This window comes from Mangifera indica, chromosome 16, assembly GCF_011075055.1.
Source record: "Mangifera indica cultivar Alphonso chromosome 16, CATAS_Mindica_2.1, whole genome shotgun sequence".
Classification (NCBI taxonomy): domain Eukaryota; kingdom Viridiplantae; phylum Streptophyta; class Magnoliopsida; order Sapindales; family Anacardiaceae; genus Mangifera; species Mangifera indica.
The window spans coordinates 11,218,675-11,244,059 of NC_058152.1; the positions used below are offsets into that span (position 1 = coordinate 11,218,675).

Sequence of the window (25,385 nt, forward strand, 5' to 3'; positions counted from 1 at the left end):
GTTCGAGCTCGAATGAGTCTGAAATGAGCTAAGCTCAAACGACCTCAAGCTTTGGATTGTTTAGCTCGTCAAGCTCACAAGCTAAAAATTTTAATACAAAACAATGTCGTTTTGACCAATAAGTATTAAAACAACTTCATTTTAATAACGAGCTAATTAAAAGCTCAATTCAAGCTCAAACTCGATTCTTTTGAAACGAGTCAAGTTCGAGCTCAGTTTCATGCAAATATAGGTGAAGAGCCTATATTGCAGAGGGGATTTTTTCATCTCTTGCTTCTAATGTCACTCTCCATGAAGGGTTTTTTTACACTGCAAGTATAGGTGAAGAGCCTGAAAAAGTTTATGCTCTTGCAAATTGCAGAGGGGATTCTTCTGCAGAAGAGTGTGCTAGTTGTGTAAGTGACGCAGCCAAAGATATTATGAAGACATGTTTGAACCAGAAAGAAGCAGTGGCATGGGGAGGCAGTCCTCAGTGCATTGTGCGCTATTCAAACAGGTTATTTTTTGGAAAAATGGCAAAGGATCCTATGGCTGGAGGAAGTTATGAGAGTAATATGAGCTTGAACATGACACAGTTTGATCAGACTTGGAAGAGTCTGATGAATCGGTTGTTGAGAGAAGCTGCAGCTGGGTCTAATAATTCTACAAGAAAGTTTGCAGTTGGGGAGGAAAATGTAACAGAGTTTGTGAAGATTTATGGACTCATGCAGTGTACTCCTGATATATCAGAGACTCATTGTGAGGATTGTCTTGGTCCATCTGTGGGATTTTATGAAAGTCACTACCATGGGAAGCCTGGTTGCCTTATTATGAGACCTAGTTGCATGTATATCTGGGATTTGGACCCTTTCTACAATGCCAGTCTTGTTTCCATATCACCATCTCTGCCTTCTCCATTAGATATCCCAAAAGGTATGTTCCAAGTTCCTCTCCTGATATGAACTTTACAAAAGGATTGTCTTCTCCTTTCTTCAACAGTTTCTGATTTCTAGTGAATCTCTCAATAAGACTGGAACTCAGATAAGTTCTAATGGATCTTGTAGAATTCTCAAAAATTAGTTTGATTTCTAGAAGGGAATGCTTATTCATCTGCCATTCTCTTTCCATAAATAGCTTAGGACATTGAGAAATATCCAAAACGACATTTAGAGAATCAGAAAAATTCTATCTCTTCTTGTTCCATTTGAAAGAATGAATTGTAACATTTTGTTCAATAGCACGGTTCATTGTCAATATATTATTCACTTTGGACTTATAGTTTGGGTTTTACAACTCGAACCCTTTTGACAGTCAAGGGATGCATGTGCATACCCAATAGGACCAAAGTGAAAAATGTGTCTTGATAGTTTGGGATGCATGGACATACTCAATGGTTTTGATATCATTTGTAACATCTCACTGTCAATGACATATAGTTTGTCAAATTATTGCTTTTAGACTTCACAATCTAAAACATGCGTTAACAATTTAGGAACTCATATTTAACATCTTCTCTTATCATCCTCTTGAGATTTCTGTACATACCCAACATCTCTTCATATTTTATCAGTATAGAATTTAGGTAATAAATGTTACAGGGTACTAAAGAATCAATCTTTCATTCAGCTGTTGAATCTCTTTTTGATTGATCAATGTGCAATATTCTGAATCCTTATATTTTATTCATGTGTGGTAGAGATGTGTTTCCCTATAATGACCATGTATGTAACACCCCAAAACTAAAATAAAACATATGATTTCAAAAGACTTCATAAATCCCTTAAATAAAGTCAAATCTTGAATACAAAGTTTTTCAACCACAAAAAGCATGAAAAACAAAAATCTTTCAAACAAAACATACAATCAAATAGTTACTAAACTAATTTATTATTATTTTTTTCTCTTAGCCAATCTTCCCAGCTAACTTCTTTTATTCTTTATTCCCCAAAGCTAAACAGAAACTCACACTTTATGACATCTTTAATCTGCAAAAATGTTAATGACGAGGGGTAAGCCGTCAACTCAGTAAGCAGAAGCTAAACGTTATATATGCATACTTAAACATTTAATTTAAACATTAATAAAGAAAATCAAATAAAAGAAGGTCAAACAGAAAACCAAGTGCTTACACATATAAAACCACAAATAAATAAATAAATAAATAAATTATTTCAGAACCTTTCAAACTATCAAACTTAAGTCAAAATTTATTTTAAACTCTTGTCACGTAGTGTCACCTGTACTCCCGGTGACCCGACCAAAATTTCAGAATCAAATGTCACCTGTAATCCCGGTGACCCGGCCAGAATTTCAGAAATGTGCACAACAGAACAAATAATCCAGCTGGACCAAACTTATAGTTTCAGAGTTCAGAGCAGATATTCAGAGACTACGGACAATGAGTCAAAACCGTATATATATAAACAAAATTTCAAATCATAAATGTACCATAAATAATTTTATTGAATCAATGTCTGAGTAATTAAAATTTAAGTGGAACAAAAAGTATACGAAAATATTTTATAACTTGCAAAAGTCATTTGATACAAACAGAATGAAATATCATTTATATAACTTACAACCCATGTATGCGAACAAAACAATTATATATATAAATCAAAGAAACATATATATATATATTATATAAACAAAGCATTTGTAGAAATTCTTTGGGTTTGATAGAAGACGTTTATAAAAATATTATATAGCTTGCGAAAACCAAATTTTTCAGATTTAAGTATCATTTCCAAACATATAACATTTTTATGCATACAAAAAGAATAGTTTCTACTTACCTTGACTACCAGCAAAAGTCTACACAAACCCTTATACGATCCAAGCTATCACGTACAACCTATTCGGATCCTAGCCAAAACCAATGAATTCAAATTGTAATAATACTCTTAGTAATATCCTTAAATCCCACTGAAAATCCTCAATTCCAAAACTAATTTTACAAATTCTAAGAGTGTCTAAGGTGAATAATCCTAGACTTAACTAACACATATTTATACTGTATAACCTTCGTTCTATGAATTTTATAAATTTTTACACAAATTAAAACGTTACAAAACTTTGCAAAGACAAAGAAGACATATAGATGGTTTACCCAAAAATTATTCAGCTAAAAAAAATAAATATAAACTTCTAAAAAAAATTACTTCCGTCCACAGCTCCTAATCACAACAACAGTTTTCAAGTTTGACAGTTCATGCTTCCAGCAATTTTATAAAATTCTGTATAACTCGAAAATTCACGAAATTTTGCAAATATAAACTTAACATATTGACGTTTTTATCAAAAAAATATGAACCCAAAATATTTTAAAAGTCATGCAAAACGAAATTTTTATCACAAACCATTAACACTATCAAAAATATTCCAGATTGAACATATACACTTATAATAATTTTAGTAGATAACATAAAATTTACAAAATTTTGAAAACTTCCAGAATTAAACTATATATGCTAATTTACTTATAAAAAAATTATTCAAGTCAAAATCAATTCAAAAAGAAACTGAAAATTATATTTCTTTACTAGTCACAAATTCTGTCAAATAAATTTCAGGTTTAACACTCAATACTTTAACAATTTTAATAAATTGTATTAAATAGATAAAATTATGAAAATTTTCAGAACATAACTAGACATATTGATTTATGTTAAAAAAATATTTAAATTGAAAACGATGAAAAAAATATATATAAAAATAAATAAATCTTTTACCAAATTAAGATATCAACAAATTGCTAAAAAATTGTATTATTATTATTTTTTTCTTTCTTTTCATAAAACGAAATTAATATATAAAATAAAAATAGAATTAAAGGTACATAATTTTCTTTTGTTTTTAGTAAATTTACAAACTAATATAAAACTATCATGAAAGAAGCAATTTACAATGCAAAATTGAGTCGAATCCTAAAAGAAACCCTAATCTTCAAATCATAAAACACCTATATATCAAAATAATAAAATATTGAGACATACCTTAATGAAATAAAACAACACTATTTCCTTGCTTTAGTCTCCTACTCACAATTCTTCTCTTCCTAAAATCATTACTCCAAACTTTGCTCTTTGTTTTGAAAATAAGAAAATCCTCTCTCTCCCTTTATTAATAATGATTTTATTTTTCTTTAAAGAAAAATAAGTTTTGAAATAAATCCACATTTATCACCAATAAAATATCTCATCTCTTAATGGAAAGATTTAACTATTATCTAGATTTTACCTAATAAAATATTTTTAAAAAATTAAACTCACCTTATCCCCTAAAATTTAAATTTTATCCTATTTAAAATAATAATAATAATAATAATAATTATGATAATAATAATAATACTAATGATAATAATAATTAAAAGGTGAATATTACAATTCTCCCCCCTAAAAAAAAATTTCGTCCTCGAAATTAGTACATACCTAAAGCTTCAAAAAGTTGAGGATACTTCTCCTTTATTTCAGCCTCTTGCTCCCACGTGGCCTCTTCTAACGAGTGATTTCTCCAACGCACCTTTACCAATGGAATAACTCTATTCCTTAGAAATTGCTCTTTTCTATCAATGACTTCTAAGGCTTGCTCTTCATATGACAAATCTTCAGAGATTTGGATTGGCTGATAGTCTAAAACATGGGATGGGTCCGCCAAATATTTCCTTAATGCCGAAACATGAAATACATTGTGAAGCCTTGAGAGACTTGGTGGTAAGGCCACACGGTATGCAACTGCACCAATCCTCTCTAAAATTTCGAATGGCCCTATAAACCTAGGGCTTAGCTTCCCTCTCTTTCCAAACCGAAAAACTCCTTTCCAAGGTGACACCTTCAGAAAAACAAAATCTCCAACCTCAAATTCCAACTCTCGTCTACGATGATCAGCATAACTCTTTTGTCTACTTTGAGCTGTGTGAAGCCTTTCTCTAATCAACTTAATTTTATCAGATGTAATCTGAACGAGCTCTGGTCCTAGCAACTTCCTTTCTCCAACTTCTTCCCAACAAATAGGTGATCTACACTTCCGACCATACAATGCTTCATAAGGAGCCATACCAATACTAGAGTGGAAACTGTTATTATAAGCAAACTCTATTAGGGGTAAATGGTCTTCCCAAGAACCACCCAAGTCTAGCATACATGCTCTCAACATATCTTCAAGGGTTTGGATAGTCCTTTCAGATTGACCATCAGTTTGAGGATGGAAAGCAGTGCTAAAACTAAGTTTTGTCCCAAGATTTTGGTGCAAACTTACCCAAAATTTAGAGGTGAAACGTGCATCTCTATCCGACACAATAGATTGAGGAACTCCATGCAATCTCACAACCTCTCGAATAAATAAGTCAGGCAACTGAAACATATTATAGGTGATTTTCACTGCCAAGAAATGTGCTGATTTAGTCAAACGATCAACCACCACCCATATAGAATCAAATCCCCTTTTTGAACGAGGCAAACCACTCACAAAATCCATAGTAATATGGTCCCATTTCCATTCAGGAATAGGCAAAGGCTGTAGAGGTCCCCCAGGTCTTTGATGTTCAATCTTTACTTGTTGGCATACCAAACATTTAGAGACATAATCAGCAATATCATTCTTCATGTTTCTCCACCAAAAGTTATTTCTCAAATCACGATACATTTTAGTACCCCCTGGATGAACGCTATAAGCAGATTCATGAGCTTCACTCAAAATTTCCTTTTTCAAATTATTATTATTAGGAACACAAATTCGTTTCCCAAACCTTAAAATATCATCGTCAGACAATCCAAATTCCAACTTATTTCCTTTTTTTACTTCATTTACAATTTCCAATAATAATGGATCCTCCTTCTGAGCCATTTTAATTCTTTCAATTAACATTGGTTGAACCTTTATGTTTGCCAGAAAACCACTATGGCCAGGTAATACCACCATGACTTCATATTTCCTCAAATCATCCAATATATGTTTCTGAGTACAAATTAAATTTGCTATACCCCCAAATGATTTTCTACTAAGAGCATCAGCTACCACATTAGCCTTCCCTGGATGATAATGAATACGACAATCATAATCCTTCACAAGTTCTAACCATCTCCTTTGCCTCAAATTTAACTCTTTTTGGGTAAATAAATACTTCAAGCTTTTATGATCAGTGAAAATCTCACAAGTTTCCCCATAGAGGTAATGCCTCCAGATCTTTAAAGCAAAAACCACAGCTGCCAACTCCAGATCATGAGTAGGATAATTTCGTTCATAATTTTTCAGTTGCCTAGAAGCATAAGCCACCACCTTACCATGTTGCATCAACACACATCCCAAACCTTTCTTAGATGCATCACTATAAATGATAAAACCACCACCACTTGAAGGAACCGTTAGCACCGGTGCAGAAACCAATCTTTGCTTTAACTCTTGAAAACTCTTCTCACACTCCTCATCCCAATGAAATTTGACATCTTTTCTTGTCAGCTGAGTCAAAGGTGATGCAAGACTAGAAAATCCTTCCACAAATCGCCTATAATAACCAGCTAACCCCAAAAAACTTCTAACTTCTGTAACATTAGCAGGTCGTTGCCAATTCACCACAGCTTCAATCTTAGAAGGGTCAACACTAATTCCATCCTTAGTTACCACATGTCCCAAAAACACCACCTTGTCTATCCAGAACTCACACTTTTTAAATTTTGCATAAAGCTTTTTCTCTCGAAGGGTTTGTAAAACAATCCTTAAATGTTCTTCATGTTCCTCCTCACTCTTAGAGAAAACCAATATATCATCTATAAACACAATAACAAATTGATCCAAATAATTTTGAAATACTCTATTCATCAAGTCCATAAAAGCTGCTGGAGCATTAGTTAACCCGAAAGGCATGACTAAAAATTCATAATGCCCATAACGAGTACGGAAAGCTGTCTTTGGCACATCATCAGGCTTAATCTTCAATTGATGGTACCCTGATCGTAAGTCAATCTTTGAAAACACTGCTGCACCTTGCAATTGATCAAATAGGTCGTCAATCCTAGGAAGAGGATACTTATTTTTAATGGTGACCAAGTTCAGCTGACGATAGTCAATGCATAATCTCATAGACCCATCTTTTTTCTTCACAAATAATACAGGAGCACCCCAAGGTGAAACACTAGGACGGATGAGTCTTTTATCCAATAACTCTTGCAATTGAACCTTCAACTCTTTTAACTCTAAAGGTGCCATCCTATATGGAGCCTTAGAAATTGGAGCAGTCCCAGGTAACAAATCAATTGCAAATTCAATCTCTCTATCAGGAGGTAAGCCTGGTAAGTCTTCTGGAAATACATCTGAAAAATCTCTAACTATCAGAATATCCTCAAGTCTCGCCTCTTTATCCTTATCAACTGTAACACAAGCCACAAATCCCCCACTTCCTTTATTTACTAAGTTTCTAACTCTAACTGCCGAAATCAACCCACTATAGGAACTTTGTGCCCCTTGAAATCGAAAAGCTTCATCTTCTGATATATGAAAAATAACCTCCTTGGAAAAACAATTAATACTAGCATGATACTTTGCTAACCAATTCATCCCTAGAATAACATCAAAGTCATACATCTCTAAGGGTAAAAGATCTACAAGAAATTTTCTACCCCCAAGGCAAATTTCACAAGACTTATAAACACAATCAATCCACACACAATCACCTAGAGGAGTAGCGATTGATAAAGGGTATTTTAGTGGCTCAGGGGATTTCTCACAATGACAAGTAAAAGCACATGATACAAAAGAATGAGTTGCACCAGAGTCAAATAAAGCTTTAGCTTCCTTAGAAAATAGAGATAATGTACCTGCCACCACATCGTTGGAAGCCTCAACATCTTGATTAGTCATGGCAAATACTCGTCCTTGAGTCTTTGGCTTCTTGTTTTGACCTTCAACATTTTGAGTGCTAAAAACACCACGCTTCTTTGGGCAGTCTCTGACTAAATGCCCTATCTGTCCACAGTTAAAACAAGCTCCAGTCTTTCTGTGACATTCTCCAGAATGTGCCCTACCACAAAAACTACAAAGTGATGCTACATTATTCTGAAGAGATCCCCCTCCCATAGGCTTTTGAAATGAACCACCCAAAATTCGAGGTTGAAAAGAACCAATTTGCTTGCTTGAACCACCACTGCGATTACCACCAGGCTTAAACTGCTTACTCCGTTTGTCTCGAGCATTCTGAGACTCAGCTAAATATCTCTCTGCTATCATTGCCCGCTCAACCATATCAGCATAAGTATTCAACTTTAGAATAGACAATCGACTCTTGATAGCTGGTCTTAAACCCTCAAAGAAACGTCGACAACGACTACCTTCATCCTTTATAAGTCCTGTTGCAAAACGAGATAGAGTAGTAAACTTTTCTTCATACTCAGCCACATATTTGTCACCCTGAATTAGACTAAGAAAATCAGCCTCCATCTTAAAACGCACATGATCAGGAAAGTATTTCTCATTGAAAACCTCTTCAAACCTACTCCAAGTAATAGGGGCTGCACCCAATTGATTGCTTAAAAGACGTGAAGTAGCCTCCCACCAATGATCAGCCTCACCTTGAAGCATAAATGTAGCAAAGACAACCTTTTGATTATCACTACACCCCATAGCTGTGAATATCTTTTGCATTTGCTTCAACCAAGCTTCAGCTACCATAGGATCTGTGGTCCCTTTGAAGACAGGAGGTCCTAACTTCTTAAATTGCTCCAACGTTGCACCACCAGCATTAACATCTTGTTCTTCGTTCCTCACATCCTGCCTTGCGGGGGCTTGACCATTTGCTAATTGCTCTAAGACTCGAGCTTGACTTTCTAGAAATTTATTCATCGCATACAACATCGGGTTGCTTTCTTGAGCAAGTTGACGAAGGGTAATGTTGTCATTATCTTGATTGTCATCTCTCGAAGCTGAAGGGTCTTGCCTTGTAGCAGATTTACGTGGTGGCATCTTAATGACAATAACAAAATTAGCAAAACTTTAGTGTAAACTAAAAATATAAGCCTATATATATACTAAATTTATCTAAAGATAATCATATAACATGATTTTATTGCTAAATCATATTACCACAACACAAATTAAAATCATCTTAAAAGTCTACAGAATCTTAAACCTAAAGCTCTGATACCACAACTGTAACACCCCAAAACTAAAATAAAACATATGATTTCAAAAGACTTCATAAATCCCTTAAATAAAGTCAAATCTTGAATACAAAGTTTTTCAACCACAAAAAGCATGAAAAACAAAAATCTTTCAAACAAAACATACAATCAAATAGTTACTAAACTAATTTATTATTATTTTTTTCTCTTAGCCAATCTTCCCAGCTAACTTCTTTTATTCTTTATTCCCCAAAGCTAAACAGAAACTCACACTTTATGACATCTTTAATCTGCAAAAATGTTAATGACGAGGGGTAAGCCGTCAACTCAGTAAGCAGAAGCTAAACGTTATATATGCATACTTAAACATTTAATTTAAACATTAATAAAGAAAATCAAATAAAAGAAGGTCAAACAGAAAACCAAGTGCTTACACATATAAAACCACAAATAAATAAATAAATAAATAAATTATTTCAGAACCTTTCAAACTATCAAACTTAAGTCAAAATTTATTTTAAACTCTTGTCACGTAGTGTCACCTGTACTCCCGGTGACCCGGCCAAAATTTCAGAATCAAATGTCACCTGTAATCCCGGTGACCCGGCCAGAATTTCAGAAATGTGCACAACAGAACAAATAATCCAGCTGGACCAAACTTATAGTTTCAGAGTTCAGAGCAGATATTCAGAGACTACGGACAATGAGTCAAAACCGTATATATATAAACAAAATTTCAAATCATAAATGTACCATAAATAATTTTATTGAATCAATGTCTGAGTAATTAAAATTTAAGTGGAACAAAAAGTATACGAAAATATTTTATAACTTGCAAAAGTCATTTGATACAAACAGAATGAAATATCATTTATATAACTTACAACCCATGTATGCGAACAAAACAATTATATATATAAATCAAAGAAACATATATATATATATTATATAAACAAAGCATTTGTAGAAATTCTTTGGGTTTGATAGAAGACGTTTATAAAAATATTATATAGCTTGCGAAAACCAAATTTTTCAGATTTAAGTATCATTTCCAAACATATAACATTTTTATGCATACAAAAAGAATAGTTTCTACTTACCTTGACTACCAGCAAAAGTCTACACAAACCCTTATACGATCCAAGCTATCACGTACAACCTATTCGGATCCTAGCCAAAACCAATGAATTCAAATTGTAATAATACTCTTAGTAATATCCTTAAATCCCACTGAAAATCCTCAATTCCAAAACTAATTTTACAAATTCTAAGAGTGTCTAAGGTGAATAATCCTAGACTTAACTAACACATATTTATACTGTATAACCTTCGTTCTATGAATTTTATAAATTTTTACACAAATTAAAACGTTACAAAACTTTGCAAAGACAAAGAAGACATATAGATGGTTTACCCAAAAATTATTCAGCTAAAAAAAATAAATATAAACTTCTAAAAAAAATTACTTCCGTCCACAGCTCCTAATCACAACAACAGTTTTCAAGTTTGACAGTTCATGCTTCCAGCAATTTTATAAAATTCTGTATAACTCGAAAATTCACGAAATTTTGCAAATATAAACTTAACATATTGACGTTTTTATCAAAAAAATATGAACCCAAAATATTTTAAAAGTCATGCAAAACGAAATTTTTATCACAAACCATTAACACTATCAAAAATATTCCAGATTGAACATATACACTTATAATAATTTTAGTAGATAACATAAAATTTACAAAATTTTGAAAACTTCCAGAATTAAACTATATATGCTAATTTACTTATAAAAAAATTATTCAAGTCAAAATCAATTCAAAAAGAAACTGAAAATTATATTTCTTTACTAGTCACAAATTCTGTCAAATAAATTTCAGGTTTAACACTCAATACTTTAACAATTTTAATAAATTGTATTAAATAGATAAAATTATGAAAATTTTCAGAACATAACTAGACATATTGATTTATGTTAAAAAAATATTTAAATTGAAAACGATGAAAAAAATATATATAAAAATAAATAAATCTTTTACCAAATTAAGATATCAACAAATTGCTAAAAAATTGTATTATTATTATTTTTTTCTTTCTTTTCATAAAACGAAATTAATATATAAAATAAAAATAGAATTAAAGGTACATAATTTTCTTTTGTTTTTAGTAAATTTACAAACTAATATAAAACTATCATGAAAGAAGCAATTTACAATGCAAAATTGAGTCGAATCCTAAAAGAAACCCTAATCTTCAAATCATAAAACACCTATATATCAAAATAATAAAATATTGAGACATACCTTAATGAAATAAAACAACACTATTTCCTTGCTTTAGTCTCCTACTCACAATTCTTCTCTTCCTAAAATCATTACTCCAAACTTTGCTCTTTGTTTTGAAAATAAGAAAATCCTCTCTCTCCCTTTATTAATAATGATTTTATTTTTCTTTAAAGAAAAATAAGTTTTGAAATAAATCCACATTTATCACCAATAAAATATCTCATCTCTTAATGGAAAGATTTAACTATTATCTAGATTTTACCTAATAAAATATTTTTAAAAAATTAAACTCACCTTATCCCCTAAAATTTAAATTTTATCCTATTTAAAAAAATAATAATAATAATAATAATTATGATAATAATAATAATACTAATGATAATAATAATTAAAAGGTGAATATTACAATGTACACATTTCTCTGGTTTGTCGATGCAGGCAAAGGACACATTTCATCTAGAACTGTCATAATCATTGCTTCTTCTGTACTAGTTATCACTATAGCACTTGTTGGCTTCACTTTTGTCCTTGTTATACAAAGGAGAAAAACAAAGAAGGAGATCATAAGCAAGCAGGACACAGAAGGTATCTGCAATTTTCTCTGCTATAACAGCAGCTACTAATTAACTCCATTTCTATTTGAACACGCACTTGTCGCTCTTATTGTTTAGATGGTGATGAAGTTGACAATGTGGAATCTTTGCAATTCGACTTCAACATTATCAGAGCTGCCACAAATGACTTCTCAGAGGATAATAAGGTTGGACAAGGCGGATTCGGTGCTGTTTACAAGGTAATATTAAGTGTTTTGGTCCAATAATCTAATCCACTGGTCATTGTCCATGATTCAATAATTTGGATTATTGTCAAGATATTATCCGATTTATATACAAAATTCATCCCATACATACTCAATATCTCTCCACATGTTTTGGCGATGTAGATTTAGCCTAGGGGTGTCATATGTTCATTAACCAAAATGCCTACTGATTGTCAGTCAAAACTGATTCAATTCTAAGTTCTTGATTTCTTGAAGTTATACAATTTCAGGGGAGGCTTCCTGGAGGACAGGACATAGCTGTAAAAAGACTGTCTAGAGATTCTGGACAAGGAGGTAGAGTTTAAAAATGAAGTCCTCTTGGTGTCCAAGCTTCAACATAGGAACTTGGTTAGACTTTTGGGTTTCTGTTTGAGAGGAAATGTAAGGCTTCTCATCTATCAGCTTGTGCTCAATTCAAGTCTAGATAAGTTCATATTTGGTATGGTTTCACTGCTCTTTTGCCTTTATTTCAGCCAATCTTGTAACTTGTTCTTGACTTGAAATTGTGTGATATGTCTAGATCCGATGAAGTGTCTATTATTAGATTGGGAGGCTCGATACAAAATCATAGAGGGCATAGCACGAGGACTTCTTTACCTTCATGAAGATTCTCGGTTTCAGGTTGTTCATCGTGATCTAAAAGCTGGTAATATTCTTTTAGATAATGACATGGTTCCCGAAATTTCAGATTTTGGAATGGCAAAATTGTTCAAAATGGATCAAACCCAAGGCGATACAAGTAGAATTGTTGGGACCTTGTAAGTATACATTAAAATTATAACTTAGACCTTGCTAAATGAAATTAATCAAATCCATCTGTGGCCATTTTCAGTGGATATATGGCTCCAGAATACCTCAAGCATGGACAATTCTCAGTCAAGTCTGATGTTTTTAGCTTTGGTGTGCTGATCCTGGAAATCATCAGTGGTCAAAAGAATAGTTCCTTTCATAATGAAAAACATGCACAAGATCTATTAAGCTTTGTAAGTAAACATTAGTATGAGCAAATTTCACGTTGTTTGACCTGTCCAAAAGCAAAATCGTGACAGATTGTGTCCAAAACGGATAATCTTGATAGTGGACAGACTATTGGATCAAGATGTTATAATTTCTTCTTATGAGTTAAACTGACTATCAATATTTTTGACAGGCATGGAGAAACTGGAATGAAGGGACAGCTTTGAATCTGGTAGACCCTACTCTGAGAGTTGGTTCTAGCAGTGAAGTGATGAGATGTATTCACATTGGGTTGCTTTGTGTTCAAGAAAATGTCTCGAACAGACCTACAATGGCTTCGGTTGTTCTCATGCTCACTAGCTGCTCTTTATCTCTCCCAGTTCCCTCGAAACCGGCATTTTTCATGCACCTGGACTTGGAGAAGGATGATTCAGAATCACCTATGCTGGATCACAGTCAAAGTCATGTTCAGTTTTCCTTGAATGAGGCTTCAATTACCCGACTAGAGGCTCGTTAATATGTCTTGTACACATGAAATGTCTTGAGAACAAGCATTATTAAATCATAAACAAGCCTTATTTGTCTCTAGTGTACTTGTTCTAACTAATAAGGGTAGAATTCGGTTATGGAAGCTTCATTTACAGATGAAGGCATGCATTTGCTTGAAGATTGAACTGCTTCCAGACCCAATTCCAAAGGACTCTGCCCTGTTTGCTGAACCTTCCTGAACGCACAATAATCCGATATGATGCATCAGGTGATTTCATTTCGATGGAAAGATTTGCCTAGAGCTTGATCTGTTAGCTCTAATGGTGTCCCATCCCTCCAAAGTCTCCAGGCCAGGGACGAAAAATCAGGTAATTTTTCATATCAAACTTCTAACTTCCATTGAAAATTGGTGATTCAGTTCTTTTTGTCCAAAGTTTGGTTACTGGTTTCAATTATTTGATCATTATGGGCACAAAAGAGCATTACAGCTATAAGCTTGTAATATTTTCCACATTTACTTCTCAAAATGTACTTGAAATCAATTCAGTAACAAACGAGATCATAAATTCACAGAACAAAATGGGTATTTTGTTCATCTCCCTCAGGTACAGAAACAGAATTTTAAGGTTCTCTGCTGAATTCATCTGCAAATCAATAGAGCAGAGTATTACACAAAATGTAGCATTGTGAACGATGGCTAAAATGTTTCAGAAAAAATGATTATACTTTATATTCATCTCCATGACTTGAAATCTATACAGACAGGTAGATGCTTTGTTAAAATACATTGCTAGAGAAGCAGGTCAGAGGTCACAGTTACCAAACATTGTATTCAAGGAAGTTGAAGGAGTCAACATGAAATTGAGGCCAATGTAAAAAGATAATGCTAATACTACAGTCACCATAGCATAAGCTGGCACCACCAATGCCCAATACCTGAAAAACAAAATTGCCAATAGAGTCAACATTATCATACTTGTAACAGTTCAAAGTAAGTCCATTGAGAGATCACACAGCAAGAAATGAGTTAATTTCATGAGTTTCAGTTCATGTATTGGACAGGCTATAATTGTAATGTTCGAAGATTTTCATCTCCATTTATGTCATGATTTCATTCAATATTCAGTTGACCTGCTAGGGTAATAAGAAATCCCAATTGCATGTAACCAGCGTTGAGGAACATATGCCCATACCAAGAAAAGAACTGTTGAGAAGAAAAGATAAAAGTGTCACAAAGCCATGGAGACCCAAAAAACACTTCATCAGAATTTATCCATCAAATGCCTTAATTTAAAGGCATAAAGTACTTAATGAAATTAAAAAGCACTTCAAATTGCTGGGAAAATGAAAACTTGTTATAAAAGAAATAACAAAGGATCTTCTTCAATACATCATATGCAGTAAAATTCTGATCTTTTCAAGTTTATTAGTGTTTGAGAGCTATCCCTATCACGCTTTCTTGTAGCACAATCTAAAATAACTTATGATTTATAAGTAAATGCAACAATCAATAGAAATAACTACAAACACCTGTAGTGACAACTGTGGTAATGGATCCAACAAAGCCATAAACTTCAGAAGTCTTAGGACCAAACCCAGAATAAGCCTTGCCATCATGATCTAAAAAAGACACAGTTGCTCTCCTTCTCTTCGTAAAACTTAATATTCTTCTTGGACTATTAACCGAATGTTGATCTTCCATCACCTTCCTCTTAAAATTTCAACTTCTACTCCTGGAACCAGTAACCGTAACACAGCTCTAGTAACCAATTTTCTTAAACTTGATAATAATCTAATTCTCAGAAAAAAAAAAAAAAAACCTTGTTACAAGAGACTTTAGAGAGAATGCAATGTATAAATTCATGAAAAGAAACAAAAAAGCAGCAAAATGAAAGATGATTTTTAAATTTTATGAGATACAATACAAGCCCAAAAAAAATAAAAAACAAAACCATAAATGAACATGATCAAATTATTTCAAATTTCAGAAGGATCTGTTTCATTGTTATTACATTTATTACTAATCACTAAATCTTCAGCTAATAAGTAAGAGCTTAATAACAATACTTGAGCACCAATATTATATTTTTATTATCATTTTCAATTACAACAGAGTTTGAGCAATGCCCTTAAATCTCAAAAATGGAAATAGCCAAAGTCCATAGCAAACCAATTTCATTACAAATACTAAATCTCAAACAACAATGAACACAAAAACTAAACCAAAACCAGACACAAATGTGGAGGATTTCAATACAGGACCTCTTACTTTGATACTTTACAGTAAATTACCTAAAAGTTGAACCAGAAATTGTCAAAATTGTTAAAAATGAAGAAAAAGAAGTAAGAATGAAAACCAACCAAGAGAGACAACAATGAAGGATCATACAAACATGTTCAGATTAAAAATGGGTTTGTTTATTCATCAGAATCATCACAGAAGATTGCATGATATGAGAAAGAAAAAATCAAACAAATTAACGATCTAGATCTGAAGAACAATAAAAGTTTTACCTTTACGCTGCGTTTTGAATGAAGAGCTAATTGAGAGTTTGCTGAAGGTTGAAGAAGAGAGCTTCTTGTCGGGTCGGAGATCAAATTCCGGGAATTAATATTCGTGGGGTAACAAGTGAAGATAAAAAATTAGAACTTGTAAAACCCCCTACGATTTATAAAATGTTCACTCTGCACCCTTACTCATCATGCCCTAATGCCGATAAGTCATACTGTAAAACTCATTCTTCAGTGAACTCGCACAACGGCACCCAAAGATGTGACTAGCCGTAAGAATAGTAACCAGTGGCTTGACATGCTGATAGAAGTTTCTTGCCTAAGGAAAACAACTTGTCAGAGTGCATTTCATCTATATCTACGCTCAAAATGGAAAGTAATAACTTCTTACCAGAACACGACACAATCGTTATTTTATCTTAACGTAACCGAATATGAAATTTTTTAATTTAAATTTGTAAATGATTAGATTGTAACCATTCTTTTTCATAGAAGAAAAGGAAGAAGAAAAAAAGAGGGAAAATATCCTTGTTAAAGAGGCTAAGCATATCATACAAAAATAGCAAATTAAATGTCTAGGTGTATAAATGATTACTTAAAGGAAATGAACAAGAAAAAAAGGAAGGAAAATACCCCTATAAAGGAGGCTAGACATATCAAACATAAATGGCAAATTGGATGTTTAGTTTTACCATCAATATATTGTCCATTTTGAATGTAATCTTTTATAATTTTGTTTTGAGTTTTGTAATCTAAAATGTCTCTCGATAGTTTGAAAGGTCATAAGCTATTTAACCTATCTTCTGTTATTATTGCTAAACAATGTGGATGTCCATATATATACCTAATAACTCTTATGTTTTGTCATAGTGAGATTTTCTTATAGGTGTTACATTAGTCTTCCCAATCTGCACGTCCCAATGTATTGGTCCCCTTTTTCCCAAACAAAATCGTGCATTTACACCAATAAGTCTAAATGATTGATGAAATTGAGAAAGGCGAAGATGAAAACCCACCTTAACCCTGCTTAAACTATTAGATTGGGATTGACTTAACGATTAAACCATGACTTGACATTATTTATCCAGTTTGATCAAGGGTCGATCCAATCCAATGATTAATGTAAATTCAAAATTGTACCCACCTGTTACACTGGTTGAATTAATTAATTCGAGTTTTAAAACACAAGACTATCAACATTAGTGTTTATATTTATAGGATGCAGGTCTCCTCCTAAACATTTCCCTTTTTTTTAAGGCTAAAAGACTTATTCCCACCCAAAGATTATTGATTTTTCAAGTTCTCATCCTTTAACTTTGAAAAACTCTTTTTACCCATTTATAGGCTGTTAAGTCTGTTTGTTTTAAGAATAAAATTATCATTTTATTTGTAATATTAAAAATAAATTAAAATTTTACCTTATTTTTCCCTTTAAAAAACTAACAATTTCTCATTTAGGTCAAGTTTTAAAAAATCAAATTTCCCTATGCGGTTTATATTTAAATATTCGATCACTCCCTCCGATGCCATCGTTGATGGGCTCTCCCTCCCAAAGGTCCATTTTCCTCTAGTGGTCTCCTTTAGCTTCTCTTCTCCCTCTGGCACTCATGCGATGCTCATTTGGGAAGATGATTGTTTCTTTGAAGAAAATAACTCATCCTCTTCTTCTTATACAACTCGTCTTTCCAAGCGAGTGTGGCATGGTTGTTGGAGGGAAATGAGATACTGAGAGAGACCACTAAAGGAAGAGAAACTGTCAAAAGAAAGAGATCGCCAAAGATGGCACCAAAGGGAGTGGTCAAATATTGAAATACAAACCTTAGGAAGGAAATATAAATTTTTTAAACTTAGCCTAGGGAAAATTGTTATTTTTTAGAGTTTGGAGGGAAAATGAATAAAATTTGAAAATTAACGGATTTGAGTAACTCACTAGATGCTATCTCACGATATAGTATTTTAAGAATTTCCCTAATGATTAAGAATCCTAGTAGGCTTTAGTTTAGTAATAAGAGTTCTAATAAGATTTGACCTAAAAATAATAGTCCAAGCATATTGTAATGAGAGATGTGAAAAAAATATTAAATAATATTGTCTCTGTTTCATGTTTTGGGTTAACCATGATAAATTGCTTGTGTTATTTCTCTTTACTATGTGATTACATGCTGTATTGATGTTAGAGGTGTGTATAATTCGATTTAAACCGTAAAATCAAATCAAATACTTAAAAATTATGATTTTGTTTGGTTTGTAAAATGGTTTGGTTTGAGTTGATAAATTTTTTAAAAACAATTTTTAATTTGGGTTACAGTTTTAGCAATACATACATACATACACACGTAGATATATATATATATATATATATATATATATATAAAACTATATTTTATAGAATTTTTAAATAAATAATTAGGGATACAACTTGATTTTTTTCATATTTATTTTATCATTTTCTTTACATGTATTTTATATATATATATAGTTCATATTTATTTTAAATGTTTATATTATGTTTTAAAAAATTATAATTCAATTAATTTTATTAAATAATATATATTTATAAGTGAATAATTTAAATAATTTTAAATTGTAATCCAAACAAGATTAAACCATATATTTTCAATTCAATTTGGCTTGGTTTGAAACCCAAAATAGTTTAGTTTGATTTCGAAATTTTTCAAACTTTTTTTTTTTAGTTTGATTCGAAAAACTCTCAAACCACACCAATTAAACCATGTATGTCCATAATTGATGTTGTACACAATTTCATTTTCTACACCGTTACCATAAACTTTTCCCCAACAATCTTCTCATCATCATCATCATCGATTTTGTTTGATTAGAAGACTTCATTATTTTAAAAAGATTAGGTGAATCATGCTCCACTACAGGTCAAATGTGAAAGCACTAAAATGCTTATAAAACAGTTTATTATTGTTTCACTTTTACATTTTACAACCCAAAATATGTTTTAATCATTTGAAAATTTATAAGTTATTTAACAAATCTTCTAATATTATTAATGTAAGATATCTATAGGTATTCAATATCCCTCTCGTTCATTGTGAATATAAGACTTTTTTAAATGTGTTATGTTAGTCTCCCTATTTTATGAGCATCCTGATGCACTGTGGCCTCCTTCTCCCAATCAAGATCATACACTTATACTAATAATTCTAAATGATTGATGATAGAATTGAGAAAGATAAAGATGAACAACCACTTTAAACCCATTTAAACCATTGGATCATGATTGATTTGATAATTGAACTGTGATTTAATATGATTTGTCTAGTTTGATCGAGAGTCAATCTAATCCAATAATTAGTGAAAATTTAAACCTTGACCACCTATTATATCAGTTGAACTGATAAGCCGAGTTTTAAAACACAGGACTACAACATTAGTGTTTGTATTTATAGGACGGAGGTCTCCTTGTGATCACTTCCCTTTTTTTTTTTTTTTATGAAGAATTATCCGATTATTGGGTTGGTAGCATAATAAAAAACAAATCCATTTCAATAAATGTGTATTAAAGCTAGTCCCCATCATCATCAGCATCAAAATTTCTTTGTTGTTTGACTATAAAACTCCCCTGCTTTTGGACTACTAGTTTGAAGCATGTTCCACGCGGTTCAACAAAGAAAAGGAAAAAAAGGTGAAACACACAACCAGACCACATAGCTTGACCATAATGCTTTCACATTTCTGTTCTGGAAAGAGTAGATGTTCAGTCAATATGTAAATTACATGTCATGGTTCATCTTTCCCAAAGGGTTGAAAATGTTCCTTTTGCTTTGGAATATTATATACTCAGTGGGTTGATAAACACAAGATATCGGCAAATACAATTCCCACCACAATGATTTCATATTAAAGCGTGTCTTTCAATTGGAATTGACTACGACTTCATCTATAAGGCAATACGTTAATGCGTATGGGTCTCCTTACACTGTGTGGGAGGCCCACTCCCAGCACAAATTTGTTTGATTAGAAGACTTCATTATTTTCAGAAGATTATGTGAATCATGCTCCACTACAGGTCAAATGTGAAAACAAAATAATGCTTATAAAACAGTTAAACATAGACCACAGCTTGACCCACATCCATAATGCATTCACATTTGTGATAGGAAGTCATAAAGCTCATGAGTATCTCTTGAAAAATAAGCATATATTCTATATTTCACTTTGATGAATTGTATGTTATGCTTTATCTTCCACAAAGCCATGGAAATGCAGATGGGTTTCAGAGCTTTGCTTATTTTGGTTTCTATTTGGCTTATAAACATCGGTGTTAGTAGAGCAACTATATGTTATGATACAGGGAATTTCACAACTAATAGCACTTACGAGAAGAACAGAAACCTGATTCTTTCATCTCTTGCTTCTAATGTCACTCTCCATGAAGGGTTTTTTTACACTGCAAGTATAGGTGAAGAGCCTGAAAAAGTTTATGCTCTTGTAAATTGCAGAGGGGATTCTTCTGCAGAAGAGTGTGCTAGTTGTGTAAGTGACGCAGCCAAAGATATTGTGAAGACATGTTTGAACCAGAAAGAAGCAGTGGCATGGGGAGGCAGTCCTCAGTGCATTGTGCGCTATTCAAACAGGTTATTTTTTGGAAAAATGGCAAAGGATCCTATGGCTGGAGGAAGTTCTGAGAGTAATATGAGCTTGAACATGACACAGTTTGATCAGACTTGGAAGAGTCTGATGAATCGGTTGTTGAGAGAAGCTGCAGCTGGGTCTAATAATTCTACAAGAAAGTTTGCAGTTGGGGAGGAAAATGTAACAGAGTTTGTGAAGATTTATGGACTCATGCAGTGTACTCCTGATATTTCAGAGACTGATTGTAAGGATTGTCTTGGTCCATCTTTGGGATTTTATGAAAGTCACTACCATGGGAAGCCTGGTTGCCTTATTATGAGACCCAGCTGTATGTATATCTGGGAGTTGAACCCTTTCTATAATGCCAGTCCTATTTCCATATCACCATCTGTTCCTTCTCCATTAGATATCGCAAAAGGTATGTTTCCAGTTCCTTTACAAAAGGAATGTCTTCTCCTTTCTTCAACAGTTTCTGATTTCTAGTGAATCTGCCTGTAGGGATGGTGTTAGATTTAAATAAAAAAGAACTAATGGATCTTGTAGAATTCTCAAAAAATTGTTCAATTTCTGGAAGCGAATGCTTATTCATCTGCCTTTCACATTCTAGAAATAGCTAGAACCAAAAATGGAATTGTAATATCCTAGTTCAATAGATCAGTTCATTGTTATGATTTTGTTCACTTTTTTGGACATATAATTTTGGTTTCACAACCCAAACGTATCTTGACAGTTGAGGGATGCATGAACATACCCAGTGGGAGCAATGTCCAAAATGCATTTTTACAGTTTGGGGATGCATGTAAATACTTTTTTTTTTCTGATAACATTTGTAACATTTCACTGTCAATAACATCTAGTTTGTCAAACTTATGCTTTAAGACTTTGCAATCTAAAACATGACATTACAGGTTAGAAACTCATATTTAACATCTTCTTTTATCATCCCCGTGGGATGTCTATACTTAGGTAACATCTTTCTTGTGTTTTATTGATGTATGATTTGGGAAATGGGTGTCACAGTAGTGATCCTAAAGAATCTATCTTTCTTCCAGTTGTTGAATCTCTTTTTGATAGATCAGGTGTTCAATATTATGAATCCTTGTATGTTATTCATGTGCGTTTAAGATGTTTTTCCTGATATTGATACGTACACATTTCTCTGGTTTGTGGATGCAGGCAAAGGACACATTACATCTAGGACTATCATAATCATTACTTCTTCTGCACTAGTTATTGCTATAGCACTTGTTGCCTTTGCTTGTGTCTTTGTTATACAAAGGAGAAAAACAAAGAAGGAGATCATAAGCAAGCAGGACACAGAAGGTATCTGCAGTTTTCTCTGCTATAAGGCCAGACACTGATTTAACTCCATTTCTTTTTGCGTTCTCACTTGTCACTCTTATTGTTTAGATGTTGATGAAATTGACAATGTGGAATCTTTGCAAATCAACTTTGACACTATCAGAGCTGCAACAAATGACTTCTCAGATGATAATAAGCTTGGACAAGGTGGATTTGGTGTTGTTTACAAGGTAATATTAAGGAATATAGTCCAATAATCTGACCCACTACCCCAAAACACGTCTTAATAGTTATAGGACTTAGTGAACCATTTGTAACGTCTTAGTCCAATAACTTGGTTTAAGATATCATCCAATTTAGACAACATTTGTGTCATACATGCCCAATATCTCTCCCCATGTTTTATCAATGTAGAATTTTCCTAAGGGTAATGCCTATCAATTGTCAGTCAAATTGGATTCAATTGTAAGTTTTTAATTTCTTGAAGGTATACAATTTCAGGGGAGGCTTCCTGGTGGACAGGACATAGCTGTGAAGAGACTGTCTAAAGATTCTGGACAGGGAGAAGCAGAGTTTAAAAATGAAGTCCTCTTGGTGGCCAAGCTTCAACATAAGAATTTGGTTAGACTTTTGGGATTCTGTTTGAGAGGAAATGAAAGGCTTCTCATTTATGAGCTTGTGCTCAATTCAAGTCTAGACAACTTCATATTTGGTATGATTTCACTGCTTTTTTTCTTTTATTTATTATAATCTTGTATTTTGTTCTTGACTTGAAATTGTATAATCTGTCCAGATCCAATAAAGCGTCAAATATTGGATTGGGAGACTCGATACAAAATCATAAGGGGCATAGCACGAGGACTTCTTTACCTTCATGAAGATTCTAGGTTCCGGGTTGTTCATCGTGATCTGAAAGCTAATAATATTCTTCTAGACACCGACATGGTTCCGAAAATTTCAGATTTTGGAATGGCAAAATTGTTCGAAATGGATCAAACTCAAGGGGATACAAGTAGAGTTGTTGGGACCTTGTAAGTATACATAAAAATTTATAACTTAGACCTTGCTAATTAAAATTAATCTAATCCATCTATGGCCATTTTTCAGTGGATATATGGCTCCAGAATACCTCATGCATGGACAATTCTCAGTCAAGTCTGATGTTTTTAGCTTTGGTGTGCTGGTCCTGGAAATCATCAGTGGTCAAAAGAACAGATCCTTTCGTAATGAAGAACAAGTACAAGATCTATTAACCTATGTAAGTAAACACAAGTCTAAGCAAATTTCACGTTGCTTGACCTGCCCAAAAGCAAAATCGCGACAAACCATATTGAAAACGGATAATCTTGACAGTGGGTCTAGCTATAAAATCAAAATGTAATAATTTCTTCTTATGGGTTAAACTGACTATGAATATTTTTGACAGGCATGGAGAAATTGGAAGGAAGGGACAGCTTTAAATCTGATAGACCCTACTCTGAGAGTTGGTTCTAGCAGTGAAGTGATGAGATGTATTCACATTGGGTTGCTTTGTGTACAAGAAAATGTCTCAAACAGACCTAAAATGGCTTCGGTTGTTCTCATGCTCACTAGCTGCTCTCTATCTCTCCCAGTTCCCTCGAAACCGGCATTTTTCATGCAACCGGACTCGGAGAAGGATGATACAGAATCACCTATGCTGGATCACAGTCAAAATCATGTTCAATTGTCCTGGAATGAGGCTTCAATTACTGAGCTAGAAGCTCGTTAACATGTTTTGAACACATGAAAAGTCTTGACAAGAAGCATTATTATATCATAAACAAGCCTTATTTGTATTGAATGTACTTGTTCTAACTAACAAGGGTAGAGCTCAGTTATGGAAGCTTCATTTACAGATGAAGGCATGGATTTACCTGAAGATTGAACTGCTTCCCGGCCCAACTCCCAAGTACTCTGCCCTGACCTGCTTCGATCGTAGAATCCTGGGCATTTTGGTGATGGCAGCGTTACAGAGAAACTGCTAAGCATGAGCAGTACAGCTGCTATCATAGGTCTGTCTGCTGGATTTTCCTGAACGCACAATAATGCGATATGGATGTATCGGGTGACTTCATTTCGATTAAAAGATATGCCTAGAGCTTGATCTGTTAGCTCCAATGGTGTTCCATCCCTCCAAAGTCTCCAGGCCTGGGACAAAACATTAGGTAATTTTTCATATCAAGCTGATAGGCAGACAAATTGAAGAATCTGAGTTCGTAGCTTACATAGTTCAAGAGGTTCTCTGCATAATCTGATTGATAGAAAGAAGTATTCTTTTTGCCGCTTATGATCTCTAGTATTAGAACTCCATAGCTATACACATCTAACTTGATTGAAAAATTTCCATGCAATGCATACTCCGGAGGCATATAACCACTGAAATGTGGCACCATTTATACATCAATTAGCATCCAAATCACTAATAAGAATAATAGGATGGTTAGATTAATTGTAACATCCTAAAACTAACATATTTTGTAACTCAAAAGGAATCTTGACAGTTTAAAAACTCATGGACTATTCAACCAATATTTTATCAGCCTTAATTGATGTGGAATATCCATACATATCAGACATTTCACCCCTTACCCAAAATGAGTCTTGATAGTTTTTCTTTAGCATTTATGTATCTAAGGTAATTTATATGGGATGCTCATACATATTCAACATTTTACGAAATACATACCCTACCCAAAATGGGTTTTGACAGTTTATCTTCAACATCTGTAGGGTAGATACATAACCACCATCTAGGTCTTACGGGATTTGGTGTCCTTGTTGATGTTTGACCCACCATCATTTAATAGAACATGAAAGGTGACTTTGATATCATTTATGACATTTTAGTCCAATAGTTCGATCTAATGTCAAGATATTATACTATTTAACCAATATTAAATTATAATTCCAATGTGATGTGAAATACTCATACATATCTAACATCTCTCTCGTGTTTTGTCTTTGTAATGTGAGATTTACCTAGAGATGTTAATGGCTATAAAGCATTTTAAGTTTGGTGTTGAATCTTACTATGTGCCAACAATTCTGATTGTATTTCCTTGACTTTGATCCACCCCACAAATCCTAGCTGTGCCAAAATATGCTATCTTTGGATTCATATCCTCATTCAACAGAACATTGCTAGCTTTGAGGTCGCGATGTATAATCCTAAGCCTAGAATCCTCATGAAGATACAAGAGTCCTCAAGCAATTCCTCTTATAATCTTGCAACGCTTTAACCAATCCAACTGCCCTTGTTTTTCCCAATCTGCACAAACATCCATCAAAATCATACAACTTCTTCAATTG

At 33.1% G+C, this 25,385-nt stretch overlaps 2 protein-coding genes and 1 pseudogene across 3 annotated transcripts; 2 read left to right on the forward strand and 1 right to left on the reverse strand.

Annotated features, from left to right (window-relative positions):
* Nucleotides 1-404: 404 nt before the first annotated feature.
* On the forward strand, nucleotides 405-13,733 carry LOC123199565 (annotated as a pseudogene).
* Nucleotides 13,734-14,131: 398 nt separating this feature from the next.
* LOC123199571 (phosphatidylinositol N-acetylglucosaminyltransferase subunit P-like) lies at nucleotides 14,132-16,497 on the reverse strand. 2 transcript variants are annotated; one of them, XM_044614605.1, is made up of 5 exons: nucleotides 16,152-16,497; nucleotides 15,168-15,370; nucleotides 14,769-14,841; nucleotides 14,458-14,573; nucleotides 14,132-14,281 (listed from the first exon to the last, which is right to left on the reverse strand). In XM_044614605.1, the coding sequence occupies exons 2-5, from the start codon at nucleotides 15,337-15,339 to the stop codon at nucleotides 14,259-14,261; spliced, it is 384 nt and encodes a 127-aa protein (XP_044470540.1). In that variant the 5' UTR covers nucleotides 15,340-15,370; nucleotides 16,152-16,497; the 3' UTR covers nucleotides 14,132-14,258. The 2 variants fall into 2 exon arrangements, with proteins under 2 accessions (XP_044470540.1, XP_044470539.1); XM_044614604.1 differs by having other exon boundaries at nucleotides 15,168-15,429; nucleotides 16,152-16,496.
* A 3,761-nt stretch (nucleotides 16,498-20,258) lies between these two features.
* Nucleotides 20,259-24,194, forward strand: LOC123199561 (putative receptor-like protein kinase At4g00960). The gene is made up of 7 exons (XM_044614596.1): nucleotides 20,259-21,171; nucleotides 21,930-22,076; nucleotides 22,164-22,285; nucleotides 22,557-22,767; nucleotides 22,849-23,086; nucleotides 23,163-23,313; nucleotides 23,482-24,194. Exons 1-7 carry the CDS (start codon nucleotides 20,340-20,342, stop codon nucleotides 23,803-23,805), a joined length of 2,025 nt encoding a protein of 674 aa, XP_044470531.1. The 5' UTR covers nucleotides 20,259-20,339; the 3' UTR covers nucleotides 23,806-24,194.
* Nucleotides 24,195-25,385: the final 1,191 nt, after the last annotated feature.